The 27,030-nt window shown below is 37.9% G+C and overlaps 1 protein-coding gene and 1 long non-coding RNA gene across 9 annotated transcripts; one reads left to right on the plus strand and one right to left on the minus strand.

Annotated features, from left to right (window-relative positions):
* Positions 1–303: 303 nt before the first annotated feature.
* Positions 304–26,896, minus strand: SNX16 (sorting nexin 16). 8 transcript variants are annotated; one of them, XM_064706283.1, is made up of 8 exons: positions 26,831–26,896; positions 21,835–22,299; positions 18,010–18,096; positions 14,544–14,692; positions 9,912–9,981; positions 5,305–5,441; positions 2,333–2,449; positions 304–2,071 (listed from the first exon to the last, which is right to left on the minus strand). In XM_064706283.1, the coding sequence occupies exons 2-8, from the start codon at positions 22,204–22,206 to the stop codon at positions 1,966–1,968; spliced, it is 1,038 nt and encodes a 345-aa protein (XP_064562353.1). In that variant the 5' UTR covers positions 22,207–22,299; positions 26,831–26,896; the 3' UTR covers positions 304–1,965. The 8 variants fall into 8 exon arrangements, with proteins under 8 accessions (XP_064562353.1, XP_064562358.1, XP_064562354.1 ...); XM_064706288.1 differs by lacking the exon at positions 26,831–26,896 and adding an exon at positions 26,276–26,625; XM_064706284.1 differs by lacking the exon at positions 26,831–26,896 and adding an exon at positions 26,170–26,625.
* LOC135444522 (uncharacterized) lies at positions 5,707–10,032 on the plus strand. Its single transcript, XR_010439232.1, has 3 exons — positions 5,707–5,866; positions 6,159–6,482; positions 9,927–10,032. It is a non-coding gene; the product is annotated as an uncharacterized LOC135444522 (long non-coding RNA).
* Positions 26,897–27,030: the final 134 nt, after the last annotated feature.

Here is a 27,030-nt window from a genome sequence, read left to right on the forward strand (position 1 = left end):
TTTTAAATCTTGAGGTTTTCATTCCTTTGCCCTCTCATGACTATACTGTAAATTATATTAATGCTTTCTTTAATGTCTAGATTTTCAGATTTAGATTTACCTCCTGTACTTAAGAAATCCCAGGCATGTATGATCCAAGCACCTTTTCAATTGTTTTAAAAATCTTTATAGTTGCAAACCTAACAATAGTTTAATAGACTAAGTTCAATCTTTTCAAATATATAAGTGACATCAGACACAAGATTTCATATATTTTCAATAATGTGCCAAAAGTTTATTGAGTTCACTCAACATCTGTGAGGATTTATGTAGGATATTAAAAAAAAATCAGTTCCTTTTTTATTTTTACCTTCAACAGAAGTACAGTAAGGTTTCTGGTGTCACAGCATTCTCATTCATTTTCATGCAGATAACTTTTGGTAAAAATAGGATTCAGACCAAGGCTGAGTAAGTGCAGGAAATCTCTGAGGTAAGAAATGTCTCATTCAGTATTTGATCCTTCTACGTGACAAGGGATTAAATGTTTGTTTTTTTCTACAATGCAAAAAAAGAAGACAGGTGTTTTGTCCATAGTTTTATTTCACCAGGAAGGTTTATACAGTTCTGCATAAAGGTCATTGTATGCATAGCATGAAGTACAAAGCTCCCTTTGAAAACTCCAGCACAAAGACACTGCATATTGACAACATTAAACAACAATGTGGGTGGTATAGGGCAAAAAAAAAAAATTAAAACAAAACAGCATTCTTTCTATTGGAAAAGCATAATAAAACAAGGCACTTTCAGTAAATAAGGGAAGAACAGAAAAATGCTGTATCAAAGATTCCACAGAACTGACCCAGAGCGCTGTAACAAAATTCTGCAGTAATGAACAAGTAAAATACAAAAAGGCACTACATAATCCTCTCCCTGCAACTCCCATTTCTCAACCAATTAGCCAACTGAACTTGGCACAATGGAGTCTTAATTATAAAGTGCATCTCCTGTCTTAATACATTTTGAAAAATAGGCTATACAACATAGGTACCAACATCCCATGTGTACAATATATTGAAACAAAAATACACTGTGACTAGATTCAATCTAGTTATGAACTGTGCAGGAAAAAATATGGCTTCTTTACAAGTCTTTCAATAGCCTCCATAGAATCTGGAATATTTTAAAACAAACATGAATGCATTAGCAAGGTGGTAAGAGGTAGTGTTCTGAGTAAAAGGCAAATTTACAGATTTTGTTGTTACGTGTTACATGTATATAACAAAGATATCCCAGATTTTCAAAGCAGCATTACTGAACAAAAAGTATTACAGCATGCTATCTTGGGATGAAAATACACAGTGTTTTGGGGGTCTCAGATCAGTTCTTTCAGCAAAAATGACCATTTTACAATTTCCAACTATGATTCCAAGGTGTAACTACTTTGCTCTTGGTACTGGAAGTTTTCCTATTGCATTGCATAAGACTTCCAGAGAAACTTTCTTCAACTTTAGAATGTAAAACCAACACATTCTCCATTCCTATACACAAATGAGTCCATCTTTACTTCAGCAAGCATTATTTTATGGCTATAAGAAAACACAAATACCAAACAGATGAACACATCAAATGTGTCACAACAGTGGCAATATATGACATATGAGTTAGATGTGTTCCATGATTTACTGTGAAACTTTTGTCATTCTGCTAGGAAAGTCAGCCAAATTGTGTATATACACTATCTAAACTTTAGCTGATTTTAGCCCTTATTAGACTTCAATATATTAAATATATAAAGGCTAGATAAAAACTGAAATCAAAGCAGCACTGGATATATTTCTTACATTAATAATTTGTAAGGATTTATGTAAACATTCAATATGTGCATTCTTGCTCTTTGCTGTGAATTCTTCACAGCTCCTCTATGATCCTACCCACAGAGACACCCTTAACATGAACCTTTCCCAGGTAACAGCTGCTGCTGCTCAGCTATTCTTCATCCGTGGTATAGGCTACTTCAGCAACTTCAATTTCTGGCACAGAATTTCCAGCCAAAGAGCCACTCCAGCATGGCTCATGGTTCTCCTTGTCTGAGCTGCAAAGACAGATCAATAAATGGAAACTGGTATGATTTTCTAGAGCCATTTTAGGCAGACAATCCACAAAACATTGACAAAGCTTTTTTAACTTCTCTCTTATTCCAGATCTAAAATTATCTATCCTGAGGGCCTTTATGCAGCAGAGAGGTGCAGTAAAATGCTGAATTTCTCAGCTGTGCAGATTTAATGCAAGACTAAACATTTGAAAACACAAACTTTAAGAATAACTAAAATACAAGTAAAATAATAGTATTTACCAGCTGTCCTCACCCAGGGTACCCTGGTCTGCTTCTACTGCAGAAGACTCCACCTCACCACTGCACTCACTTTCTTCTCCTGACATTTGACGAGTCATTTTTCCTAAAGATAAATCCCTACAACAGATAAGAACAGAGTACCACCAATCCATACAGCAAACATTTGTCACTGAAGAACTGCTTGTTTCATTTTAGCCCTGGCAGTTTCTGCAAAAAGATTGAAAGTAACCTTTCAATCTCACTCCTGCATGCCCCATTTCTTTGACTAGTACTATTTAAACAGTTTATTTGCTCCAGCTGCTTATTCCTGAACTAAATTCAGTCCTCTAAATCTCTGAGCCTCCAAGATGATTAGAGGGTTGGAGCACCTTTCCTATGAGGAGAGGCTCAGAGAATTGGGATTGTTCAGCCTGGAAAAGAAAAGGCTTTGGAGTGACATAATTGCAGCCTTCCAGTACCTGAAGAGAACCTAAAAGAAAGATGCAGAGAGACTTTTTACAAGAGCCTGTAGTGACAGGACTGTACCCCAAGGGAGAATGGCTCCAAACTGAAAGAGGGTAGGTTCAGACTGGATATTAGGGAAAAGAATCTTTATTGTGATGGTGCTGAGGCACTGGAATGGGTTGCCCAGAGAAGGTGTGGATGCCCCATCCCTTAACGTGCTCAAGGCCAGGCTGGAAGGAGCTCTGAGCAACCTGGCCTAGTGGAAGCTGTCCTTGTTCATGGCAGGGGGTGGATATTAGATGATCTTTCAGGTCCCTTCCAACCCAGGCCATTTCATTGTTCTCTGGTTGCATGACAATTTAGTAGCTTCACAAAATTCAAGTCCCAGAGAAGTGTGTATGACTTAAAGTGAAAAATTACATTCAGACTAAGCCACACACATTTTGCCTAAATGGCAGAAGGATTATAACCAAAATATAGTCAAAAGGAAGACAGGAGAATGACAAGATTTCTTCAACAGTTTCTCAAGTTTCTCACTGTAACTTTACAAAACCACACACAAAGCAATACATTTTTCCATTAGTGATAAAGACAGTTTTTTTCTTAATGGCAAAACAAGAAAATGGTCTAGCTAGCTTATCTAAAATGGGAATATGGTCACGTAGATTGACCAAAGAAATACTTTTTTCTAAACCATTTCTCTATGTGGAAAACATACATCAATTTAGCATTGAATTGGAAACAAAAGCTTGTGATCCCTTTTGTGTTTAAAATTATACTACTATATGTCTTTCCCTTTTAAAATTGCTCTAACTACTGTTATTTTATTTGAATGCATACATTTTACATAAAGTCTTAAAAGCATTCTGTAACATGACTACCAGTCTATGTCTGAGCCAAATCCAGAAAAACAATAATAATAACAATAATAATAGTCTTGCAAGTCTCAGGACTTGTCCAGCTGTCCCCTTCTGTCTCACATCCATTGTAGTTACCTGGCCTTTAAAGCATGTAGGCATAAGATGCTTAATTCTTGTTAGGCCATCAAATAAAAATTCTACTTCAACAAGGCCAAAGACAGGCACATTTCTTTTGGGTTCATTTACTATCAGACAAGCTGAAGTTCTTGACTGAAAAAACTTGTGATCTTGGTTTTTTTACAGCCAGAAGTCACAGAAGTTATTTTTCATCAGGACTTCAGACACTACGTGGCTGACTTTCACTAATTTTATATGTCTAGGAAACTAGCAGTGTGTTTGAGTATTTAAAAAACATAATCTATCTTCAGGGAAAACACTAAAATATCAAGTCCCTTCTTGCTATTCACACCTTTTTATTTTCTGTCACACAGAATTTCCTATCATGATGTTTTAGCCAAATGCAAGTTACTTAAATAGTGAAATAGTCAGGAAAAGTTAAGGCAGCAGCTGTTCTTATCAAACAGGGGAAGGATCTTTGAAATGTAATTACGTGCCTTCAGGAGTGAGCAACAACCTGAATATGGTATTCTGATCAGAATTTTCAGTCAACCACAATAAGTGCGTTTAAAGCCTTTTCCAAAGGTAGTTCACTAGAACATTTAAAGGTGTCATTTGTTAGTCAACCTGGATATGCTGGACTCAGCAACCCATTCAGTATTAAAATAAAAGTTATTTTAATTTTTTTAAAAATAAATTTCTTCACTGCCTCTGGTCTGACACACATGCAGAGGGAATGTTTTTTTCATCTGATCTCATGTTAGGAAGAGATTCTTTACTGTGAGAGTGGGAGGCACTGGAACAAGTTGCCCAGACAAGTGACTGCTCTATCCCTGAAAGTGTTCAAGGCCAGGTAGGATGGGGCCTTGAACTACCTGGTCTAGCAGAAACTGGATGATCTTAAAGGTTCCTAAATAATCCTATGATTCTCTGAAGTTCTAATGGGACTATAGGAATTCAGTCTTCTGCAATACTGACTCAGCAGCTCTAATGGGACACTGGATAGCACAACATCAATTCCTCAGCTCCTGTTACAGAATTTAGCAGACAGGTACTGTTTTCCCTTGGGTTTAAGTGGACAATGTCCCATGCTATTTAAATGGTAGCTGCAGCATTTCATTCCAAGAAATTCAGAACAAAATTAAACTATTACAGATATACAACTGCTTGATCACTATGCTTTGTGAAAGCTTTGAGTACAGAGAGAATTTTATAACTCAAAGCAATTTTCCCACTCATCTCCAGCAGGGCATTTCACATTTTCAACACTTCAAAAGCAGAACAAAATCTTGCTCTATCTTTACAGGACTTAAAGGATTAGGAAACAATCACAGTTACTTTAGAGGGAAAAGATAGGACAAGCTTCTCAGTCGTTTGTACTAAATAGCTTTTAGCAAGCATATGAGGAAGAGCTTACTGAAAATATTACTTTGTATGTGGTTATGTAGGGAAAATGGTTTCCAAGATACAGCTAAAGCTGGTACTTGTGACTAGACAGAGAAAATGCTTTCATGGAGATAACTTCCTAAAACCCTTAAAATTTCTACATACCTAATTCTTCTTTCAACAGCATCAATATGAAGTTGCTTTTCCGTTAATAGTTTCTTCAGTGATTCAACCTCCCTTTGTTTTTCAAGCAGTTCTTTTTGTAGGCGATAATTTGTTTCCTCCAGAGTTTCACAGAAAGCCTAAAAGACAAATTTAAGTGCATCTTCATTTTAACTTCAGTGGACTGCCTTTATTGACTTTTCTCTTAACAGTATTATAGCTGCTTGTCTTAAGACTGATTACCTTAAAAAGCTACATAAATAAAAAAAAAATTCCTATCTTAATAATGCTGCTTTGAATGATGAATTTATTATGCTAAACTGCAATGCAAATACTTTAATCATATCATGTGGGAGAATGGATTATAAGAGAATGGAGATGATGCTGTGGGCAGCCTCTCCCTGATGAATTGCAGCTGTACTAATTACCAAAGAGCAGAAGCAGCCTTGCTCTTAATAGGTCACAGCTGTGTCCAATAGGGATGTGTGTTCTAAAAGAGTCGTTGGCAGGTCATGGAGAGAGGAAGGAGTCGGTGTTGCTGTCTGTGGGAATTCACAGAGGAAAGGTATGAATTTTACTGTAGGGTAATGAAGTGCTAATGCTTGCCTCCAATTTTGGTGTCAGTCGTGTGACCACCATCAATATCGTTTGTCTGTCTCACAACAAGAGAGACACCAGAAGAGCAGTTCCTGATTTGGAACCTTTTTGCCTATATGGAACATAAACTGAACTCCCTGCTTCCTCTTCTCATCATTAAGTTTTGTTTCCACATGACTTGGAAGTCAGTTTCAATGTATCTATATATTTCCAGGATGCAAAGAATATTTGGATTAAGCACAAATTCTTTCCTTACCCAGGACAAAGACAAAGCTGTACAGTTCTGTACCAAACACCTGTGACAAATGTGAAATCATGACAATCAGAAGACCAGTAAAATAATATTTTGAAAATGTTTAATAGGATGCTGTGAACACTAACTACTCAGCCATGACAAATATGCTGGGCTCCTCTGCTGAGCATGGCATGTCTGTATCACACACCCGATGGATCTGTCACTGAGCAATCACAAACCCAACGTGAAGAGCCCGTGTCTAATGCAACATCCTCCGAATGCAGGAAGTGACAGAAGAGCTGGCACAGAGCCTCCCCATCTATTACTGGAAAGCACAAGTCCTCCAACGGTAATGTGCAATTCTGATTTAATAATTTACATGTGCTCTATAAATAAGAGCCCCACGTGGGAGGCTTTCTTGGCTTGGTATTACCAGCAACTAACCACTAACTCAGAGTCTGCTGAATATAAACATTTTATATGAGCTCGGTTAAGAATAATCCTGTTAAGATACTGTTTGTCCTAGAGTTTTAAAACAGGCTACAAACATCAAGAATACACTATCCTTTGCTTTAACTGAAGCAGATTCATGATCTTTAAAATATTAAGTTTTCCTGTAATTATACAATACAAAGAAATGAGGAGTTTTCAATTCAATAACCCTGTTTCTTCCATGGAATTTTAGTTTATTTTATTGACTCAGATAGCAAATTTATCTTTGCTGACAGGCACTTGAAGACCAGTCATGAGTTAAGCAATAGCTTTATTCATATATACCAGAGCCAAGAGCATGTGTCATGTAACTCACTCTTGACACAGCATTTATAGTGATTACTTTAGCTATCACTGTGGTTAAGCAGTCATCCCATTTCAGCCAAACCAATTAAGTAAATTTTTCTGCTCTTGGTAAAAATATTCAAGGTTGCTAATACCCTAACTGAAAATTAGACATTATTTCCTTAAGAATATCATTAAGTTTATTATTTCAACCTTTAGATGTATGCACATGGAAATTTCCCTATACACAAAATAGATAAAAATATTGCACAAGTGTTGAAAACTCTTTCATTGTTCTGAGAACTGAATAAAGCCTTTGGAAAAAATCTTATCTCTATCTGCAATCTGGGTATGAGCTGTCCAAGCAAACACAGGCACTGTTTGAAACTGGGTAAGGAAACATCAGTATATTCTGAAGGATGCTGTAATAGCAGAAAAGTGAACCAAAGCTGAGAAAGGGAACAGTGTGTAATGAGCTGTCTTGTTCTTTAGACAGCTGGACACCTGGAGTCTGGAACAGTTTTAATACCCCAGGTTGGACTAATTATTCCTGAATTTCTGAAAGAACAACCAGGAGACAGCTTTGCTTCCTTCTTCAGATCATGAAACAGAGATGGCTGAGAAAAGATCTGTGGAAACAACTACCAAGGATATGACAAAAAAAAAAAAAAAAAGATTTAGAATATTTTGCCTACTTTTCTGCGATTAAATTTCTTGGCCTAATTAGCTTCTAATGGAGCAGGTACCTGTATCTCTCCCCTGGAAAAGATAAATGTGTTTTGGCAAGTCCTTGGGATAATAGAATAGACATAAACCAAATAGAAGATATCCATATTTTCCATTATCAGGAAAACAGAAGATTTCTTCTTGCAATGCTTTGGATGGCAATAGAAAGGCAAAACACAAGTAAGTTTTGAGATATCTTTAAAAATGAACTCCAGGAATAAGTACATGAACCTCAGTGCTTTTCCTGTATAAGGCAGTTCAGGGAAAGAAAAAAAAAAGCAACAAAGAGTAAGGATGGATATAGATGCTTTTAGTGTGCAGGAATTTAAGATTTCTCCTAACAATCGGAAACAAGACAAAAAGCATGGCCACAACCATGGATTTCAGGCTGAGCCAACTTCAAATCTCTTCAGAAAGCTGCTTGGAAGAAAGAATCCATGGGAAAACACCCTGGAACAAAGAGCAGTCCAGGAGAGCTAACTGGTATTTAAGGATCACCACCTGCAGGGTCAGTAAGTACAGCTCAACAAGCAAAGGCTGCAGGGGGCCTGTGTGGATGAGCAAGGGTCTCCTGAGCTCAGAGATAAAAAGCAACTCTGCTAGAGGTGAAAGCAGGGAGAGATGACACAGGAGTAATGTAAGGCTGCTGTCTAATCTTACAGGGACAGGATGATGAAAGTGAAGGACAACCTGGAGCCGAATCTGGCAGGGCATGTGAAAAGAAACAAAAAAAGAACTCTACAAGTGCATCATCAACAAAAGAAAGATGGGAAACCATGGACTTGTTGTGTTGATTGGAAAAAACAGCCTTGAGTAATTCTTTCCCTGCAGCCAGAAAGGAAGGTCAAGACAAACTCACCTGCAGTGGGAGAAGAGCAGATCAGGGAGCACTTAAACAAAATGGATACACTAATGTCCATGAGACCTGAGAGGCTGCCCCTTTGTGCTGTGCTGGTGGTCAGCCACTGGAGCAGGCAGGACAGAAAGGCTGTGAAGTCTCCTCTGTACAACCTTAAAAACCTGACTGGACATGGACCTGAGCAACCTGCAGTAGCTGACCTTACTTGAGCCAGGAGGGCTGGAATAGATGATCTCAAGAAGTCCCTTCCAACCCCAGTCACTCCATAAAGGTGTGGTATCTCTTGGAGAATTTTGTAACAGCTGTCTCAACTTCACAGAAATGGGTAATAGCTAAAGCTACAACAGCACAGCTGTTTTAATGGTTTGATTAAATTCCAGTGGAAGAATAACACAGATTTCACCACAGCATGCACGACTGAAATTTCAATGAAGAAGGCACTTAAATTTTTTAAATTATTTGAACAAATAATTATGGTAATTAAAAAAAAAATCATCAGCCTAAATATCAGTGATGAAAAGGGATTGTATGGAAATCAAATATGAGCTTGTGACAAAAAACCGAATCTTTCACATGCAATAGCAATGTAACAAGAACCAAGGCAATCCTACAAACATGCAAAACAAAAAAAACTGGCAAATATAAATTTAGTTGAATGAGCATCATTTAACATTCATAATTTCTGCAAGACTAACAATGTATGTACAATTCGAAAACACAGTTATTCTATAAAGTAAGGAAACTAAGATCATCTGCTCTAGACAACTTGATACGGCCCTTCATGTCACTAAAATTTATTTCTAAGAGAATAGAATGAAACACACAGTATTATTAGTTCAGTGTGCTCATATAAATGTTGAAAGGCTGCTGGTTTACAACACTACTTGACCCTGCTTAGTTTTCTGCAAGAACACTAATTTTGGTCAGGAGAATTAATAATTTAATTGCATTCATTACATGAGAAGGCATCCCTTCCCATGACAAGGGTGTTGAAAGTAGGTGATCTTTAAGGTTCCTTCCAACCCAAATCCATTCTACGATTCTGTGATTTTATAGCAAGAAACATTTCCCAGAAAGACCTGAAGTCTAAGGTATAAGCACTGTAACAATTTGCTGAATATAAACTTATCTCCTTATATTTAGTAGGTGTCTTATATAAGTAGTTGCTTTACAAAGCAAACTTCATCCATGGCCCAAAAAAGGCAAAAAAGAAGATATATTTTGGGACAGGGATGAAGTACAGCAGTCAGATAATCAGTGTGCACCATTTATCAGACTTTGCCCATTCTAGAAACACAACATTTTGTGATTTTTGTGAAAGAACAGAAACAAAAGTGTTTCATTCTGTATCATTATACAGATCTTAAAATATTCTAAAAACACCAGCTTTTTGCATTCTGTTTCTATCCTACTTACCCTGCTCTCTTCTAGACTGTCAAAAGGACCCGGAGGATCATCCAGACAAAGAAATTCTCTCACTGCAAGGCTTTACCAAATAAAAGAGAATGAATTACTGGAAGTACAAAACCAGCAACAACACTTAAAAATGATCAAAAAATTGAGGTATTTCTATAAGTGACACAAAAAGTTACATCCTCAAATTTACTCCCAAGTATTCACAACAATTAACAAATAAATGGTTAACAAACTATTTAATCTCAGTTGTACGTGGTGACCAGGAATAGTATTTAGAATGCAACTTATGAAGATGTTTAAGCAATTTTAGAACATGTTTTTTATGATTTTTTAAAATTTTCAGTGAATTTGTAGCTGCATGACAATTGGCAAATTTATCACTTTGGTATTGAAGAGGTTTGAAAAATTCTCCTGGAGAAAAGTAAGTATTAAAAAATTAGTATTATGCAATAGATGAAAAGTATACTGTTAAAATTCATATGCAGATACCTTCAGGTAGTATCAGGGGATTTAACTATGAGCACTCAAACATGTTCACCTGTCTCCCTTTTCCTAAGATCATAATCCATTTGACATATACACGATATAATTTATATATATACAGTGTGTATTTTTATATAAATAATAAGTTATAAAATGATAGAAGACAATGTACCATGGATCTACTACATAGCCATCTCTGAATACACATTTCAAACTAATGCATTCCATTTGGATTTGTGTAACAGTTACCATCCCCCTCTGTGTGTTGTTTTGCAAAGATCAGAAGAAAGAAGTAGGTGTAATCCTGTGGTTTACTACAGAGTATTTTAAGCATCTGTCTCATTCTGTCTTCCAAATTTAGATTACTTTTCACACAACTCCTAAACATCTCCAAACATGTCCCTTCAGCCACCTTTTTAAGACTTTCCTGCTCGGTTGAATTCATTCTTCTTTAAGGAATCTCAAATTAGAACACTGTATTCACAATTAATTAGCAAGCAGTAACTTAGGAGCAATGCTGTGCTTGCACTCACTACTAGAAATCTTTAAATCATCTCCTACTGCAATGGGTGAACAAAAATGAAAAATGGGAATCCAAACTTAATTTTCTGTCTCTTCTTCCCACTTGGGCCCCATGGAAAATGTGAGGGCAAAAGGCAGTAATTTTCTGCTTTCCACCCATTCTCTGCACTTGAGGTTTTCACAAAGCACAAACACAAGAAAGGAAACTTTCATCTAGCTACCATCCTAATCAACCAGCTTCAGGCTGGCAAGCAAAATGAGCAGAAACTTCTTCAAACAATCATCATTCATTATACTATCACTTTTAGTTTTAAGAAGACTCTAAAGAACATTTATCTAAAATACACTGAACATTTACTTTGTTGTTTCTTTACCTAAAATAGGCCCCTGATGGCATGAACATTTATTCACAGCCTAGCTTTGCTCTGAGAGTCTGCTCTGACCCTGCTCTCCTCTCCATGTGTTACCCCTCTTCCTTTCACTTCATGAATGGAAGATTCTGCCTTTAAAGTACCACAGGGACCTTTTCTGTCCTGTGACAGAGCTTGCTGTACACATGTGCAGGCTGCCATCCCTCTCCAGGGAGGAGCAGAGCCAGCACTCAGGAGGGCAGCAAGGGGCAGTGCCGCACATGGCAGCCCTGACTCCAAGCTTCTTACACAGGGTGGAGACAGGACAGCTCTGTCATCTATATAAAGCCAGATTCTGTTTAGCAGGTTAAACTTCTTTCACCCACTTCACCAGTTGTATGAAATTTTCCTGACCACTATTTAACTCTGTGGGTGACTTCAATTTGATCTTTCACTGAATCTTCAATACAACATAAAACAAGAGAAGAAGTCATAAAACACAAACAAAAATTTAGCCACCTGCATATATTATCCTCCATTTTATTTTAAAAATACTTTGTGAATCTAGTTTTATTAAAAATAGGTATACCAAATGAGGTTTCCTATCCCTGAAGGGCAAATTTCCCACTGTGAATACAGTACATAAAGTATGAAGAGAAGTAAACCAGACTTCTCTACAAAGAAAAAAGGCTTTTTTGGTTTAGGTCTGACTCAAGCAGTTTGACTTGCTTGCAAAACTGGAGAAGTAAATGGTGAGTTTTAAAGGAAAAAACAGGGTGAAATGCTCACCACTGCTCATGTGAGGTACAAGTATTAATTCCCATTAATTGTCAATTTATTCTCTGATAAATGGGTAAATATATTAGATGGTCAAATCTCCTTCATTCTAATCACTTCTTGGAGAATTCACACCTTCCACAGATCCAAACCTTAGAACCATATCAATAGGTTATAAAATTTATTAAAAAATTTTGTGCTCATGCAGAGCCCTACACAGACAAAAGTTCTAGAAACCACATTTCAGTTAACCATCTCTTCATGAGCCAAAAGACAAACTGATTCCACAAACATTTTAATTCCTTTTTGTATCTGATAACCAACACAGTCAAAAAGTTAGAGTTTGGAATTTTTTGCCTTAAACTATGACAAACACTATTTTGTCCAACATGGTCTATCACTAAGATACAAACAAGCCAGCTGAAATGATGGACTAGCTGCAACAACATGAAGCAGAAAGACTTCAGATCTATTTAAGCAAGTCCATTCCATTCACTAGTGTGTCTCCAGCAGCACAACAAAAGTTACATTTAGGGATGAGATTGATTCTTTTTAGCACACCTATTATTATGTAATTTAATTATTAAGAAGTTTTTAAACTTCTCAGCTGCATACCTCACCCATATAATCATATTTAATAGTTACTTACACAGAAACTCCTAAGTTGAGCCCCATTTCTTTTTTAAACCTATTAAGCTTTGTCTCTGACATCTCACAACAAAGCTTTGCCACTCAGCATGACATACTCCAGGATGACTATGAATCATCAAAATATTAACATTTCTTACTCACCTTCCCTCTCCCCTTTGATGATTTCACACACCCTGTTTGCTCACCTAACACAAAAAACTAAAGAGAACACTTCTTGCAGGAAGTTTTTCTGCAGCTTCCTCTGCTCTTCCTTGCTTTCTCTGTACCTCTAACAGACACCTCCTTTAAGATGGAATGCTGTGTTTTGGCACTGAACTATGTGGAAGTACAGTTCAGATTCCCAGAGCAGTAACTTCTTTTCCCCCTCTTAAGTTCCTCTAATAATTTCAATGAATTTTTTTGACTATTGCTGAGTACTGAACTGATTCAGAAAACTAGTGGTATCATTACCAATAGTTATTTTCCAAGTTGAAAAATTAGCTGAGCTCATGAATCTGTATGGGTGTACTTACTGTCACTTTCTAGTTCAAGACACAAAAATTGATTTAAGTCACTCAGTACCTCAGGATCCTTCTACAATAGTTTGTGCTTTCATTGTTCATTCCATTCTCCAGACAATTTCAAAATGTCCTGAACATCAGTGTCCACAACTGTGATCTAACATTCCACTGGTACTACCCCTAAATTTCCATCAATCCTTTCCCCCTTGTCTTTTAACTATTTTATATGAGCCCTGTCATAACTACTCGTTTGTCTCTACAGAAGACATTATATAATTTTTATTTACCTGCTTTGGGGTTTTTTTTTACTACAAGAAGTACCAAAGTCAGACTAATGTACAAATCCCTGTTTTCCGAACTCAGCAGTTGAATGCCTTATAAAAACATGTCAAATGTAGTAATAATACCCCTTTTACTAAAAAGTAAAGTAGCTATGAGCACTACATGGTCTCACAGTCCCACACCAGCACTTGAAAATTTTAAAATTTTGTTCCTTTAAAAGTCTTGAGAGAATTAGGTTTGCTTTAGAACATTTTTTACTCTTTGTTTTGAATGAAGCTTCAGATGATGACAGGTTCTCAGACTCATTCCTCAAAGAATCTCTAGTATAGCAGCCTTAAAACCTTTTTTAATTCTAATGCTGGCAAAGGTTTTAAAATGAACTGCTTTGCCTCTAGCAAGTTGCTTACTTTAATTCTCTTCTGGTCCGTAAGAAAATTATTTTACAGTTCATTTGTCAGAATTACATTCTATTCATTTTCCTGCTTTGGAAAAATCTCTCACTTTGTACTAAAAAAGATACTGTTGAAAGAAATCTTTGCACTTTGCTGGCCTAAATACATTATCTTTTTTAAACTATTAAGACTTTTTTTTTTGATTTGTGGTTTACATTTACTTATGTACAGAAATCTGTAAATTCATTTAATGCCATGTCAATAAAAACCTCTAGTTTAATACACATTTTAAGAACTAATTGCATAATAGTGTAGGTACTCTACATTATGAAAGCCTAACACACATAGTATAAATTAACAATATTATCAATTCTGCATTGAACACAAAGAAGTAATGTTTTAGGAATAAACATGGGATTATTCCAAATATTTATTAAATATTACAGCTTTTAGTTATCCCTGTACAAAATACTGCAGTTCCACTTTTTTATGCTAAGATGGGACTAATTTAAAAGGACACTGAATAATTGACATAATGACCAAATGCAAGCATGAATGTTACTGAAATCCCTCACCGCACTGCCTGAAGGTACACTGCTGGAGTCTAGGAGTTTTACAAGAGGAGTATGGACAGGAACAAAGCCACAAATGAACAAGCAAAGGTTAATCACCTACCAGTTAGCAATATCTTTGTGAGCTACTAGGTTCTGGAGGAATGCCTGCAACCCCAGCTGTCGATCTTCCAAGAAGTCAGGATTGTAATTATCCTTGAACCAGCGCTTTGGCGGAAGGGCCAACCGAAAGCCTGGAAACATATCTTTTAGCTGGAATTGAAATTAAAGAGAAAAAAAGAAAAAATTTGAGAAAAATACTAATTTTGCCACAGGCACTGACTTTACTCAGATTTATAAGACATTTCTGACTTCTGGTAAAGTTCAAGCACAAGACAAGTCGCAACCATAAAGAAAATCCAAATTACAACTTAAATTGCAGACACAGTTCTGTCACTTGCTGCCTTATGCAGTAGAGTGCTTGGTATTTTTCCTCAAATTTAACACATAAAAATAGGAATGGAAACCTTTGCTTTGTTATTTAATGTCCGAGTCCGCTATTTAAAACCTTTGAGTCTCTACACATAAGAAAACTGTAAAAAAAATATCAATGAAAAATAATTTCAGTGGTATTTCTTTTAAAGTACTCAGGGATAAAAACTACTACATATACACATATATAGAATAAAACCCCATTACAGATGTACAACTCTGCAACTTGTCTTTCTTGGGGGGCTAGAACAATAAATTACAACACATGCAAGAGATATTTCTTGTAAAGAGTAGTTCTTTGTACACCCTGAATAATAAAATTTCAATAAGCAAGTATGGCTCAACCCCTAGTAACATGCAAAACTGCATTTCTCAGGTCCTTAAATAGCAATGGGGTATAGCTGACATCAGAAATACCCAGATTTTTTCTTTGAATTCAGAAATAAAACATACAAGTGAATGAAAGCATAAAGTTATACAACAATGAACCTTTCCAAGAGTGACAATTATTCTTCTAATATGCATGATAATCAAAATAACTTTAACTTTTTGATAAAAAAACAATTTTTCAAAGTTATGCTTGACAAAGAAAAATCTGGGAGAGGATTTACAACCAACAGGAAAAAGCAAATAGGTTTTATAAAATTTGATATCTCAGCTGCCACAAGAATTGTTTCATCATTTTTTCTGAATACAGGATCTAGCCAGCTTCTGTCAGAGATGTTCTGTGTACACTGATTATATTAATATGAATGTTGCAGTGATAGAAAATTATAACTGACAGCTCTTTCACCAGATTAACTTTTAGAAAATTTAGAACAGATACTGCACTTCAAATAGAATCTCTCTACACACTTTGAAGGAAGAAGCACATTAACAGATCTCCTTTGCTTATGTAACTATTGTTTTGCACCATGAGGCACATTTTAAACATCACAATATTGTTTATTCAAATAGCCCATGATAAATTCTGGTTCCTTATTTACAGAATGGTTTTTTGTCAAAGCCTTGCTCTTTATTTCTGAATTAAATTATTTAAGTATGTTTTCCTGATACTGAATTTCATCTTGATATTAGACCCTTCCTTATATCTTTAAGTTTATATTTGGTGCTCCAAAGTTCCTTCATCTCTTACCAAGTTATCATTAATTTCATATATATAAGAATGTATCTGAATAGGACAGAACCCACAGAATGTAACAAAATGAGTTCCTGTTCGTTGTACAGAAGAGTGCAGACAACCATTGCTGGGAAATGGTTCAAACACACAGATTTTGCTGAATGGTAACTTTCACTTGTCTGGTCACATGGATCATGTGATTTAATTCTAAGGAGAGAATACACCTACAGGTTACTCCTTTTGTGGATGAAGAAGGTAAGACCCAGCTGCTGTCAGTGGATAATTTTCAACAGCACAGTCCTGGGGCATTCTTTCTTGAGTGCTCCTCAGACACAGCAGGAAAACCCATGGGTCAGACAACTTATTCTGGCCATGATTGCTTGCTTGGATGCAGCACCTTTCCTACTCCTTCCTACATCACCATGTGACACATTTCACGCCACATGAGTCACAGTCTTGGGGAGAAATGGTGAACTTCTTGGTTCTTAAGAATGGCCATTTCATCACATGTTTTCAAACTATTATTATGTTACTACTTTGTAATTCTTTAATATTGCCTGACTGGTGGTATGTTTAAGCTCCTAGAGCTGATATTTCTATACTATAAAAAGTAAAATGTCTTACAGACCAAAGAGTAAATGGTTTAGATGCATACTGAAAGGTGAAAAAGCTTCAGACAGTGACACAAATTTTAAAAAATACAGATTTTTTTTCCTTTAAACAGAAATACTAATACCTAGAAATAATGGTAAAAGCCAAACATTTGATGGCAAAGACTAAGGGCTTTATGAGTAAAAATTTAAGTATTTATTCTGATAGATATTTCGGCATTTTGATTTTTCAAACCACCAACAACCACATTAAGTCAACGGAGGTGATCAAAATGCAAATTGCTGCATGACTTGACTTCCAAAATCTGAGTTCAAATACCAATATCATTGTCTCAAAAGAATTTATGCCTTTGCCAATATCAAGACATTCTTTAATTTAAGATAGACTGTATTTAAGACAGGAATTTCTTCAGAAAGAAATCTCTAATTCACATTTAGCAATTTAGTCTTAGACATCACTGGTGTTTCAAAGGTAGCCTAGAAGATACTCAAATAGGTCAAACCAAGAACACAGAGAAATTTGTAAGTTCAAAACCATTTTCAAAATATCAGCCGAATTTAGCTCTTAGTTGATTGGGCACACAAATCCAAAGTGATAACCTGTACAAAAAATCCCTCACAATCGGTAAAGAAATAAGGTTCATGTTGAAACATGAAAGAACATTCTAGCAGAAAGTGTGCTGAACTGGCAATGAAAGATTATTTTTAGGAGTTAACAGTGGACAAAGGAAGTGCAATTATTTCTCTACTTTTGATAGCTAAACACTATTTACCAATCATAAAAACCTGTGCGTTTCAGACAAGCATTTTTTCCTTTTCAGTATTCTAAATGTATTAAGTTGTTGACCCAGAATTCCTATTCATCTGGTGTTTCCTCCATCTTTAAAGATCTGATATAGTATTTCACTATTAACTTTGGAGACACTGAAAACAACTGAAGACTGACCAACATACAAAGAACATATTTATGTTCACAAAACTTCAGTTTTATGATGAACAAAATCAGAGTTGATTACACAGAAAAGACCTAAATAACTACTGGATCATTCCTGCAAGAGAATACAAGCCCCTAGTTCTATTTCCATGCAGGGGGATAAATATTCAAGAGTTAATTCCTTTATCATATAAACTGGGAATAAATATAAAGTTTGAAGCATACCAACAGCTTTAGATGAAGCTGTTACATCTTCTTTACATCAGCTGTTTAATGATCTTTGAAAAAGTGAGGAATCATATTTTTCCAGTTATTAATACAGTATGTGTTTTATGTGCATTAAAATAAAAAAAAATAGAAGATGTGACAAAAATATAAGACATGAAAGCAGTGAGGCAAGATAGCTGAGAATTTACCAGTTTATAATCCCTACCTTGTCATTAAGCCTGGAGAAATCTGTGTACCGTCTGAAGACCACCCAGCTTTCCTCTGGACTTCTTTTCACCAGTATTTTGTATACCTGTGTGGAAAGACAGAAATATAAGAAAAATGTGCAAAACTTCACAGTGCATTGCAAGGAGTTCCTGTAATTCCTAAATACATATAACTATTTCTGTCTGTAAGAAAGAATTTATTGCCAAGTAGAACAAAAGGCTCAGCTATCAAAAAAAGTAAGGGAAGTGTGTTTCTGTGATCTGCTTTAAACTTTGCAAAATTACAGTTTTATTCATTGATCCTGGAGGCCTCTCTATTTTTAAGATGCTTGCTAATCATCAGGTACTGTGTGTGATATTGCTTAAAAATGTCTCATCGGACTTGTTTCACAAGGAGAAATGATGCAGAATAAAATTACATCCTCCCTTGCATTTGTCTTGAACATTAGGTTTAGTCTTTCCAGGCAAATAAGATTTCACTAGAAAACTGCACCAGAATGATGATACTATGACTGTGTAACTGAAGTAATGGATACTTTGAGTCAGATTTAGCAAGACAACAGCACAGCAGTGCCATACTCCTATTTAAAAACAAATGGATAAAGCAAGAAAACAGTGATGATAATGATGATGATAACACTACAATTACTTTCTAGGAGGATTAATATTCCAATGCCTGAACACAATGAATCTAACAATACAACTTCAACTAGAAAACATTAAACAGTGTCTGATGTCATAACCTTACTTTCTCCAGTGTAGGGAAAGACAGGTACTCTCAATTGTACTGGGTTATTTTTCCCAGTCTGTATGTAAAAAATATAATACAAGAAAGAAAAAGGTATTTTTAGAACCATAATGATAAATGATCCCTCATTTAACCAAATCCTATTTAAAACATTTTCTAATCTGTTACATACTAAAATCTTCTGCAGTATTTCATGCTGTTACAGCAGGTTGTCTCAGCTGATAAGTGTATTTTTCTTATTGCAGTCCCAACATGTGATAACCCCAGTGCTAGCCAACTTCTGTACAGGTCTGAGACTGTTTCTAGCAATTTTGTATTCCATAATATATTAACTTCCAGATAATTACAGAAACTACAGATAACTATGGTGCAAATCAAAAGCAATTTTTCAGTAAGTACTTCTCTTATCTATGTTTTAAACACAATTTCACTTTCAAGACACATCATCTGTGGAAGTCATGGATTGTGACAGAGGAAAAAGCTATTACCTTTTAAAATTCAAGCTGCAGGACTTGCTTACAAAACCAGCATTAAAATATATTTTTTCTGCCTTGCATTTTATGTCTAAATGCTTATCCAAATATTTTATTACTTTACTGTCATACTAAAAGTATAAGCAGTTTTATTTTCATAAACAAAATTAATAAATAAATGTATAATTGTGAAGACTCTTTGCTAGGACAAAGTAAAACAGAGAACAAGAAACCCCATATTATGTGTGCCAATTTACTTGCTAATCAGTATTCTCTTCTTGTATTCTACTCTTAAGTTCTGTTTAAGTTCTGGAAAAGTATTGTTTAAACACATATACAAGAAAAAAAGGAATAACTTCCAAGTGAAGATTGGATAACTTAAAGAAGTTCATCGATTACAATTAACTTAACTGTAACAGGGAGTGCAATCAACTTGTGATTAATGGCCTCAAAATTATGGGCAACCTGAAACAAACATGTTTGGTTTTCCTGCCAAAGTTTAAAAAAAGGTGGTTGGGTGTTTTTTGGCTTTTCTTTAAGGTTTGCAATTAGTAAGAACTAGAATACTAAAAAAACACCTCTTAGTTCCTTCATACAAGATCTTGGGTAAAAATCACAAATTAATTCAACAAATTCATTTTACTCCACCATAAGCTTCAGCAACCACATACTCTAACATGCACTGTCATTTTAACTCCTGAAGCTTGGACATCATTAAGCCAAATCAGATTCTTATTTTTGGAAACTATGAGATGCAACCAACAGTAAACAAAGAATTCAGCAATTGGGTCTCCTCGCTTTTACAAGTGATTCAATTTGCTTTCCACAGTCCTCCGCTGTCTTCTAAATCTCACTGATTTAACACTGCAAAAGCAACTCAAATTCTAAGGACTAATTACTTGCTGGCTTTAATGCACAAGAGCAACCTGCATGCAGAACATGCAACTGAAAACAAACAGCTAATTGTGTGGTTTCAGAAACCAACTCAGCAATAGAAGTGAAATTAGGAAGAGCAAAAATGCATCCAAGCATTTTACAATGGAAGAATGTTTCACTTGTACCGTGACCTGGCCTTCCACACACAATAATGGGACGAAGTTCTCACTGTTAACACAAAACACCTCACAGGCACACTGCATTATGTCTTGGCAATGTCTTCAGGAAAGACAAGAAGGGCAACAAGCTGGTGAAAGGTCCAGAGGCCAAGTCATGTGAGGAGTGGCTGAGGGAGCTGGGGACATTTATCCTGGAGAAAAGGAGGCTCCCTACAAGCACCTGAAAGGAGGCTGTAGCCAGGTGGGGGTCAGACTCTCTTCCCAGACAACCAGTGACAGGACAAGAGGCCTCAAGCTGTGCCAGGGGAGGCTGAGGTTGAACATCAGGAAGAATTCCTGCATGGAAAAGGTGGTTAAACAGTGCAATGAGCTGCCCAGGGAGGTGGTGGAGGCACTGTTCCTGGAGATGCTCAAGAAATGAGTGGATGTGGCACTTTCTGCCATCATCTGGTTGTCAGGGGGGTGACCAAAGGCTGGACTCGATCTTAGAGGTCTTTCCCAACCTAAATGATTCTGTGGTATTTGCAGACTTGTACATATAGCAATATCAATTGTTGTTTTGGTTTTGAAGGTTATTATTTAAAACAATTTTTTAAATTTACCTGTGAAAAAAATTTTGCTCTTCTCTTATGCTAACATGCACAAAAATGTTACAAGCTGAAAATCTCAGGAAAAGACAGGGTATCATTACTTAACTTTTGGCTAAAAGATTTTGATTTCATTACTATTTTAATTGTCATAAAGATTCTGCTCTTCTCTAACCTATAAGAAATCAGGAGGAAAAAAAAAGCTTGTTGGCTATTTCCTTCTCCTTATCTAATTAATATTTTTCATCTTAAGAAATATAATTAAAAATCAGTAACAAACAGCCATCAGTCCCACAAGCACTCAAAGAAATATTTCAACAACACACAGAGAAACAAATGTGGAAGTACACTGATATATTTATGGCATGCAAAAAAAATGAACTGCCAGCTACAATGCACTTTGAGAAAAATCAATACAAACCAGTTACGCTGCTGTTCTGGCACAAGATTTGGCATAAGCAACTTCCCAGTCTGTTTGCAGAACAGATCTCCCCTTACTAGAAACTGAGCTGGGCAAGAAGGTGAAACCAACATGTTTGCACTTTAACAGAAATGTTCTAAGTTACTTATAACTACAGAGGGCCAACATCAAGGTTTCTTATCATTCATGCCAAATAGAAGACTGCATTGTATTTAAGAAGTTTAATTACACAGAACTTACACAAGTTCAATTTCATAAGGAATTGTAGCTGCAAGGAATTCCTGACTTTTCCAGCAGAAATTGATACATGAAACAGAATTAATTCCTTCTATTCTACATGCACAATTACAGGAAAGACTGCTTTCTAGTCCCTATTTTCCCACCTGTATAACAAGAATGGTATTTTCCTGTCAAGAAGTACTTTAAAGCTAAACTGGTAACATCCCTGAACTGCAGGATTAATTCCTGAAAGACAATGCAAAGCACACTGAATTGCTATCTTGTCATTACAGGATCAACTCTACTATGCCCAAAACTTACAGTGAATTTTGCCCTTTCCTCCATCACCTCATAGCCCAGAATAGTAGGTGTGGATGGTCGATCTTCCCAGGTCCTGGAATCTTCATTCTGCTCTATTTCTTCTACAGGCTGAGTACTGTACTCTATGGATGTATCCAGACCTGTAAATTTAGTCCTAACAAGGGGACTGCTACACGCAGATGACGTGGAACCAATCTGGTCAGGCACACTCATCTTTTTAAAACCATCAACTGTAGAGTCCTCCAGCTGTCCTTTCGAGGAGCTCGAACTTGTTGAAATGCTCCCAAAGGAAGAACTTCTTTGGTTTCTGTTTGTAAAGCTGGATGATGAACTTCCAATAGGAATAGGAACAGGAACATATGGTGTTGCCATCCTTCATGAAAACAAGCTCTCAGTTTTTGGTCCAGGAATTTAAGCTTCATTCGCTGTGTAAACCATGTTTGCTCTTGTTTTCAGGAACAGTACCTGCAATTAAGGACAGAAAACACTGCTGTCATTTTGAAATCAAAGCACCACTAAGAGCTTTGGGAAAGAATCTGTATTAGCTCTGAGATGGTACATAGCAGTATTGATGGTAAAACATTCTCACAAAGAATCTGGCTTATATAAAATGGTGCTTTTAGGTTATATCTCACCCATTTGACAGACAGCTTTACAGGAGTTCTGTCTTCCACAGCTATTGAAATGGCAAAGAGGTAAAGCAAGATTACAAATCAGAAAAATCCTTTTGTCCTTTAAGAATTAAGTGTTATTTGGTTTTATCCAAAGAGTCAGCAATTTTTCTGGCATACAAGAAGTAGTTGTTCCAGTGACTGTTTCATCTAAGCAGTACAGAAGGTTTTCTCAGAATTGGTTCTGTAAGACATCCACTGCAGACCATGCAAGCCAAACACACAGGCAACAATATACACGACATGAATCCAAAGACATGACAGTAAACAACTTAGGTGAAAACATATTTGCATATTACACATTCACTGAAGTACAGTGGATCTGTTTCCAATGCAAAATATTTTTTCAAAACAACTCTATTGTATATAATGCTGCAGACATTTGTCACAATGTAAAATGTGCACATTTTCTGGAGTCTCAATTGCAGCAATTAAGTTTTACAAGCATGCACAGCAGAAGCAGGGTTGTTACAGCAGGTAGTTTTCCATTCCAGAAGATTAAAATGGAAAAAAAAAAGGTGTACAGAAAAAAAAGAAATAAAAAATTAGTATTTTTTTCTTCAACAAAAGCATTTCAAATGAGTGTTTTGTGTGCATGTGTATACATTTCTGGGAAAAAAGCAAAGTAAAATTAAGACAGCAGTATGAAACTGCCAAAAAGGCACCATCTCCTCATTTTAACAAAGTACCCAAAGATGAGCTCTTACAAGACGCAAATTAAACACCACCTCTTTGGATTAACAGGATTTGAGCCATGATCCATTTACCCAGGAATAAACTAATCAACCAGGAGGCTGCAGGAAGCTGTGAAATGGGAAACCGCCAACCTGATTCACATCAGACCATCAATCACCTGCTGCAGTAAAACCAAATGAGATTCCTCACTGTGAGTATGAAGTGATGCTTCCCCCGTCTTGCTCTAAATTAATACTGGAGCACAGGAATAAAGACATAAATTTTAAATGAACCAGCATGAGGAAGACTGAAAAATTCTCTTGAACAAATTCCTTGAGTAAGGGAAAAACAAACTTAGTCAGCTACATCAGGAAGTTGCCACACACTGCCTGTCAGAAAACTCAGTCAACTTGACCAGAACAATTTCAAACTGGCAGTCATTTCTTAGGAATATCTCTGCTTCACTGTGGAATGTGGCTGGACACTCAGCAGCATCTGAGGGAGCCGAACTGTCAGTGTCATACACCCCTGCTGACTCACTCAGCTGGTCAGGGATGGGATTTGAAGCATCCAGAGCTTCCCCTGCAGCACAGCCCTGTGCCTGGCTGCGGGAGTGAAGCCACGTGTCAGACATCTGACCTGCCTCAGCCTCACTCCATGTGAGAGAAGCGAGTCACACCTGTCCCGAGTCACACCTGTCCCAAGACAAGATGTTCTCCTGGAGCTACACCACATCTAAATCCCTTTTTCCACCCACACCTCAGCAAGAAAATCTATTTTCTGCCTCAAACAATAAGCTCTGCAGTAATTTTTCTTTATGGAAGGTGTGAAGCATTGTCTGATAAATTTTCTCTACTAATATTCTCTGAACAATATCTAAATGAAACACTAGAAAAGGTAACTACTTTTTCACTTGCCACTTCAGTGACTCTTCCATAATACCAGCGCAAGGAATTGAGAGCATGCCTTTAAACAATGTCCCTCCCAGCTATGTTATTGGGAGGTACAGGATTAAATTCCTGTAAAAGGAAGAACCTAAGTGAGCCTAGACTGCAAAAAATCAATCTATATGTAAAAAGTGATTATCCTCTGTTGCATGACTGTGAATCTGGAGTGGAAAATAGCCCCCGAGATGTGGATTTATCTGCTGAAGCTAACCTAGGAGTTAATGGAATTTTAAGATACAAAAAACCTTGTGCTGTTCATCACTTCATGAAAAGAACCAAACCAAACCTAAAACCCTACAATGACATTTTCACCAGTTACAACAGTTGTGAACAGTCTTTCCAAGAAGAACTTCATTTCAAGTGAGATGCCAGTCAAGAACTCACTACCTTGAGCTTGTTTACTTACTACACATTACTCTTAACTGCACACGAATTTCTGAGCAGCTGCACCAATTTGGCAAGCAAGAGAGCTCAACACAGCCCACCCTGAGGATAAAGCCCTTGGTGTGGAGAGGCCAACCCCTGCACCGTGTGTGCTTCAGCAGCTTCCATTCCAGACCAGCTCTAACTCGGTACCAGGCCTGGATACTTATTAGCAGCTGTTCTACACTAAGCCTGCTCCCAGGGTACATTTTCTGGTTTAGCCTCTTTGGTTCTCTGCAAGGCCACCCCAAATTGTGAGTCAATAAGTATTTAAGGTGATGATGACACTGTTTTCTTCTGAAGGCCATTCTTGACTCAATTTGACACAGTAAGCATGCCCACAGAAAAATAAAAGGGGCTGATGCTACCTGTGTCACACACAGATTCCTCTAACTTTAAAAAGTAACAGGAAAGTATTCTCTGAGTAACAGAAATGTCAGGTCAAGTGAGCAAACAGCACACAGCTTCACTTAACTTGAATATTGTTTTGTAAAAAATTGAAAGAAATATACAAAAATATTACCAGACTCATTAACACATTTCCAAATACATACATAAACCCAACTGTAGAAGTATCACAATTTCCTAGTATGTAAAATACTTACAACAAGGTGCAAAATCAAATCAATCTGCACTTTATGAAGGCTACTAAATATTAGAAGAAAATACAATGCTCAAACAAGGGTCACAGCCCTAGGAATCCAGTCTTACCTACTAATATAGTTTACTGCCAATTCATGCAATAGAAGGAACTGAGAACAATTTCATTTAAAAAAAAGAATCCTTTTAGACAAACCAAGTCACTCCCTACTTACCTCGGTGCAGCAAGGAGGGTTTATGTGCTCAGTTTCCCCTTACCCCAGCCTCACAGAACCAGCAGAATTATTGCAGCACACCAACTTTAACAGCAAACTCCTCATAACACCTAAGAGATACCCCAGACACTGCACATTCTTGTCTAGCTATTTACTTGACTTTCTGCAAGAAATTTGCTTCCTGTTTGGGACATGTATTTTGTTTAGTTTGATTCCCAAGTGCGAGTTAAGAAGGAAAAGAGAAGGAAGAGAACATTTGCTGGAAGGGCTGAACTGCAGGATCTGAAACAGGATAGGACAGTCCCGGGAACGCGGCCGTCACATGCTACAAGAGCAGCACGACACCGACTTATCCCGGTGTTTACAGCAGCCGCCTCCCTTTCTGCGGGAGAGGCAAATAGGCTGTAATAAAACCACTTAAAAAGGGTTTGCCTGCAGCTTGCAGCTATCGCAGATCCAAACCATTTCAAACTAATGGCTTGTATATTCAGTGAGAAAGATGTAAGCCACACGATTCCAGGATAAAAGATTAGAAACAAAACAATCCGTACTTAACAGCTGTAATTGGATTTATAAGACTTTTAGCTATGCAGTACTATGTGTGATCTGGTTACATATATTCTGCCTCTGTTTGGGCAACGCAGACAAGCTGATCTCTGATGTTTAGGGTTTAAGTGCTACTGAGGAAAGTCAGCTAGAGAACGAGTGGAATATATAAACAAACTTCCAGACTTAGGTTTCATGATTTTGTAAAATAATAATTTTGTGCCGATTTCAGCCAAATTACCTAACAGCATTTTTTACCTGCTTATGAACCCAAAATGGGGGAGCTATTTATCACCCCTCACACACAGAGCAGTAACTCCTGCCCCGCAGAGTCTGTTACGGAACTGGAAACAGCTGCGGGTACCTCGCAGCAAACCCGCACGTCGGGAAGCGCCGCTTCTGGCGGTTCTGAACCCGAGCACACCCAAGCCAGACCGGCCGGCACCGCCGGGGCAGCGCCCGGCCCGGACCGGCCCCGCCGCCGAGGGGCCGCGTTCGGGGAGCGCCGCCGCTGCCGCTTTACGTAACTCCAGGGGCGGCCCCGAGCCCGCGACACCGGCAGGCCGGGGGAACCCTCCCGGTGTCTCCGCACGGCTGCGGGAACCGGCCGAGGAAACACCTGGAGGCGCGGCCAGGCCCCGCCCCGGGGAACGGGGGGTTCTGTAGCCGCCGTCCCGCCCGAGCGGGACCGGACCCCGCGGTGCCACCGCCCGCCGCCGCCTCCCACAGGTGCGCGGGAGCTGCGACAGCTGCGCGGAGGCGGCGGGGGCCGTTCTCGTCCGGCGCGGGACGGACAGCGGCGAGGTTCCACTTCCCCGGCCTTCCCGCACGGGCTGCCCGCTGCCTCAGGCCCTCCCTGCCCGCTCCCCTGATTCCCGGTGCCGGCGCTCCCGCCCGCCCGCACGGCGGCCCCACTCACCTGCTCCCGCCGCGCGCGCCCCGCTCCGCCGCGCCACCGCCGGGCCCGCCCCGCGCGGGGGGCGGAGCAGGGGGCGGGGCCTGCCCAGAGCGGCGGGAGGGGTGGGGCCGCGCAGGGACTACAAAGACCGGCGTGCCCCACCAGCTAACGTGAGCGTCATTTTTCTGTGTCTGGGCGCGATGCATTATGGGGCTTGTAGT

This window comes from Zonotrichia leucophrys, chromosome 2, assembly GCF_028769735.1.
Source record: "Zonotrichia leucophrys gambelii isolate GWCS_2022_RI chromosome 2, RI_Zleu_2.0, whole genome shotgun sequence".
NCBI classification, from domain to species: Eukaryota; Metazoa; Chordata; class Aves; order Passeriformes; family Passerellidae; genus Zonotrichia; species Zonotrichia leucophrys.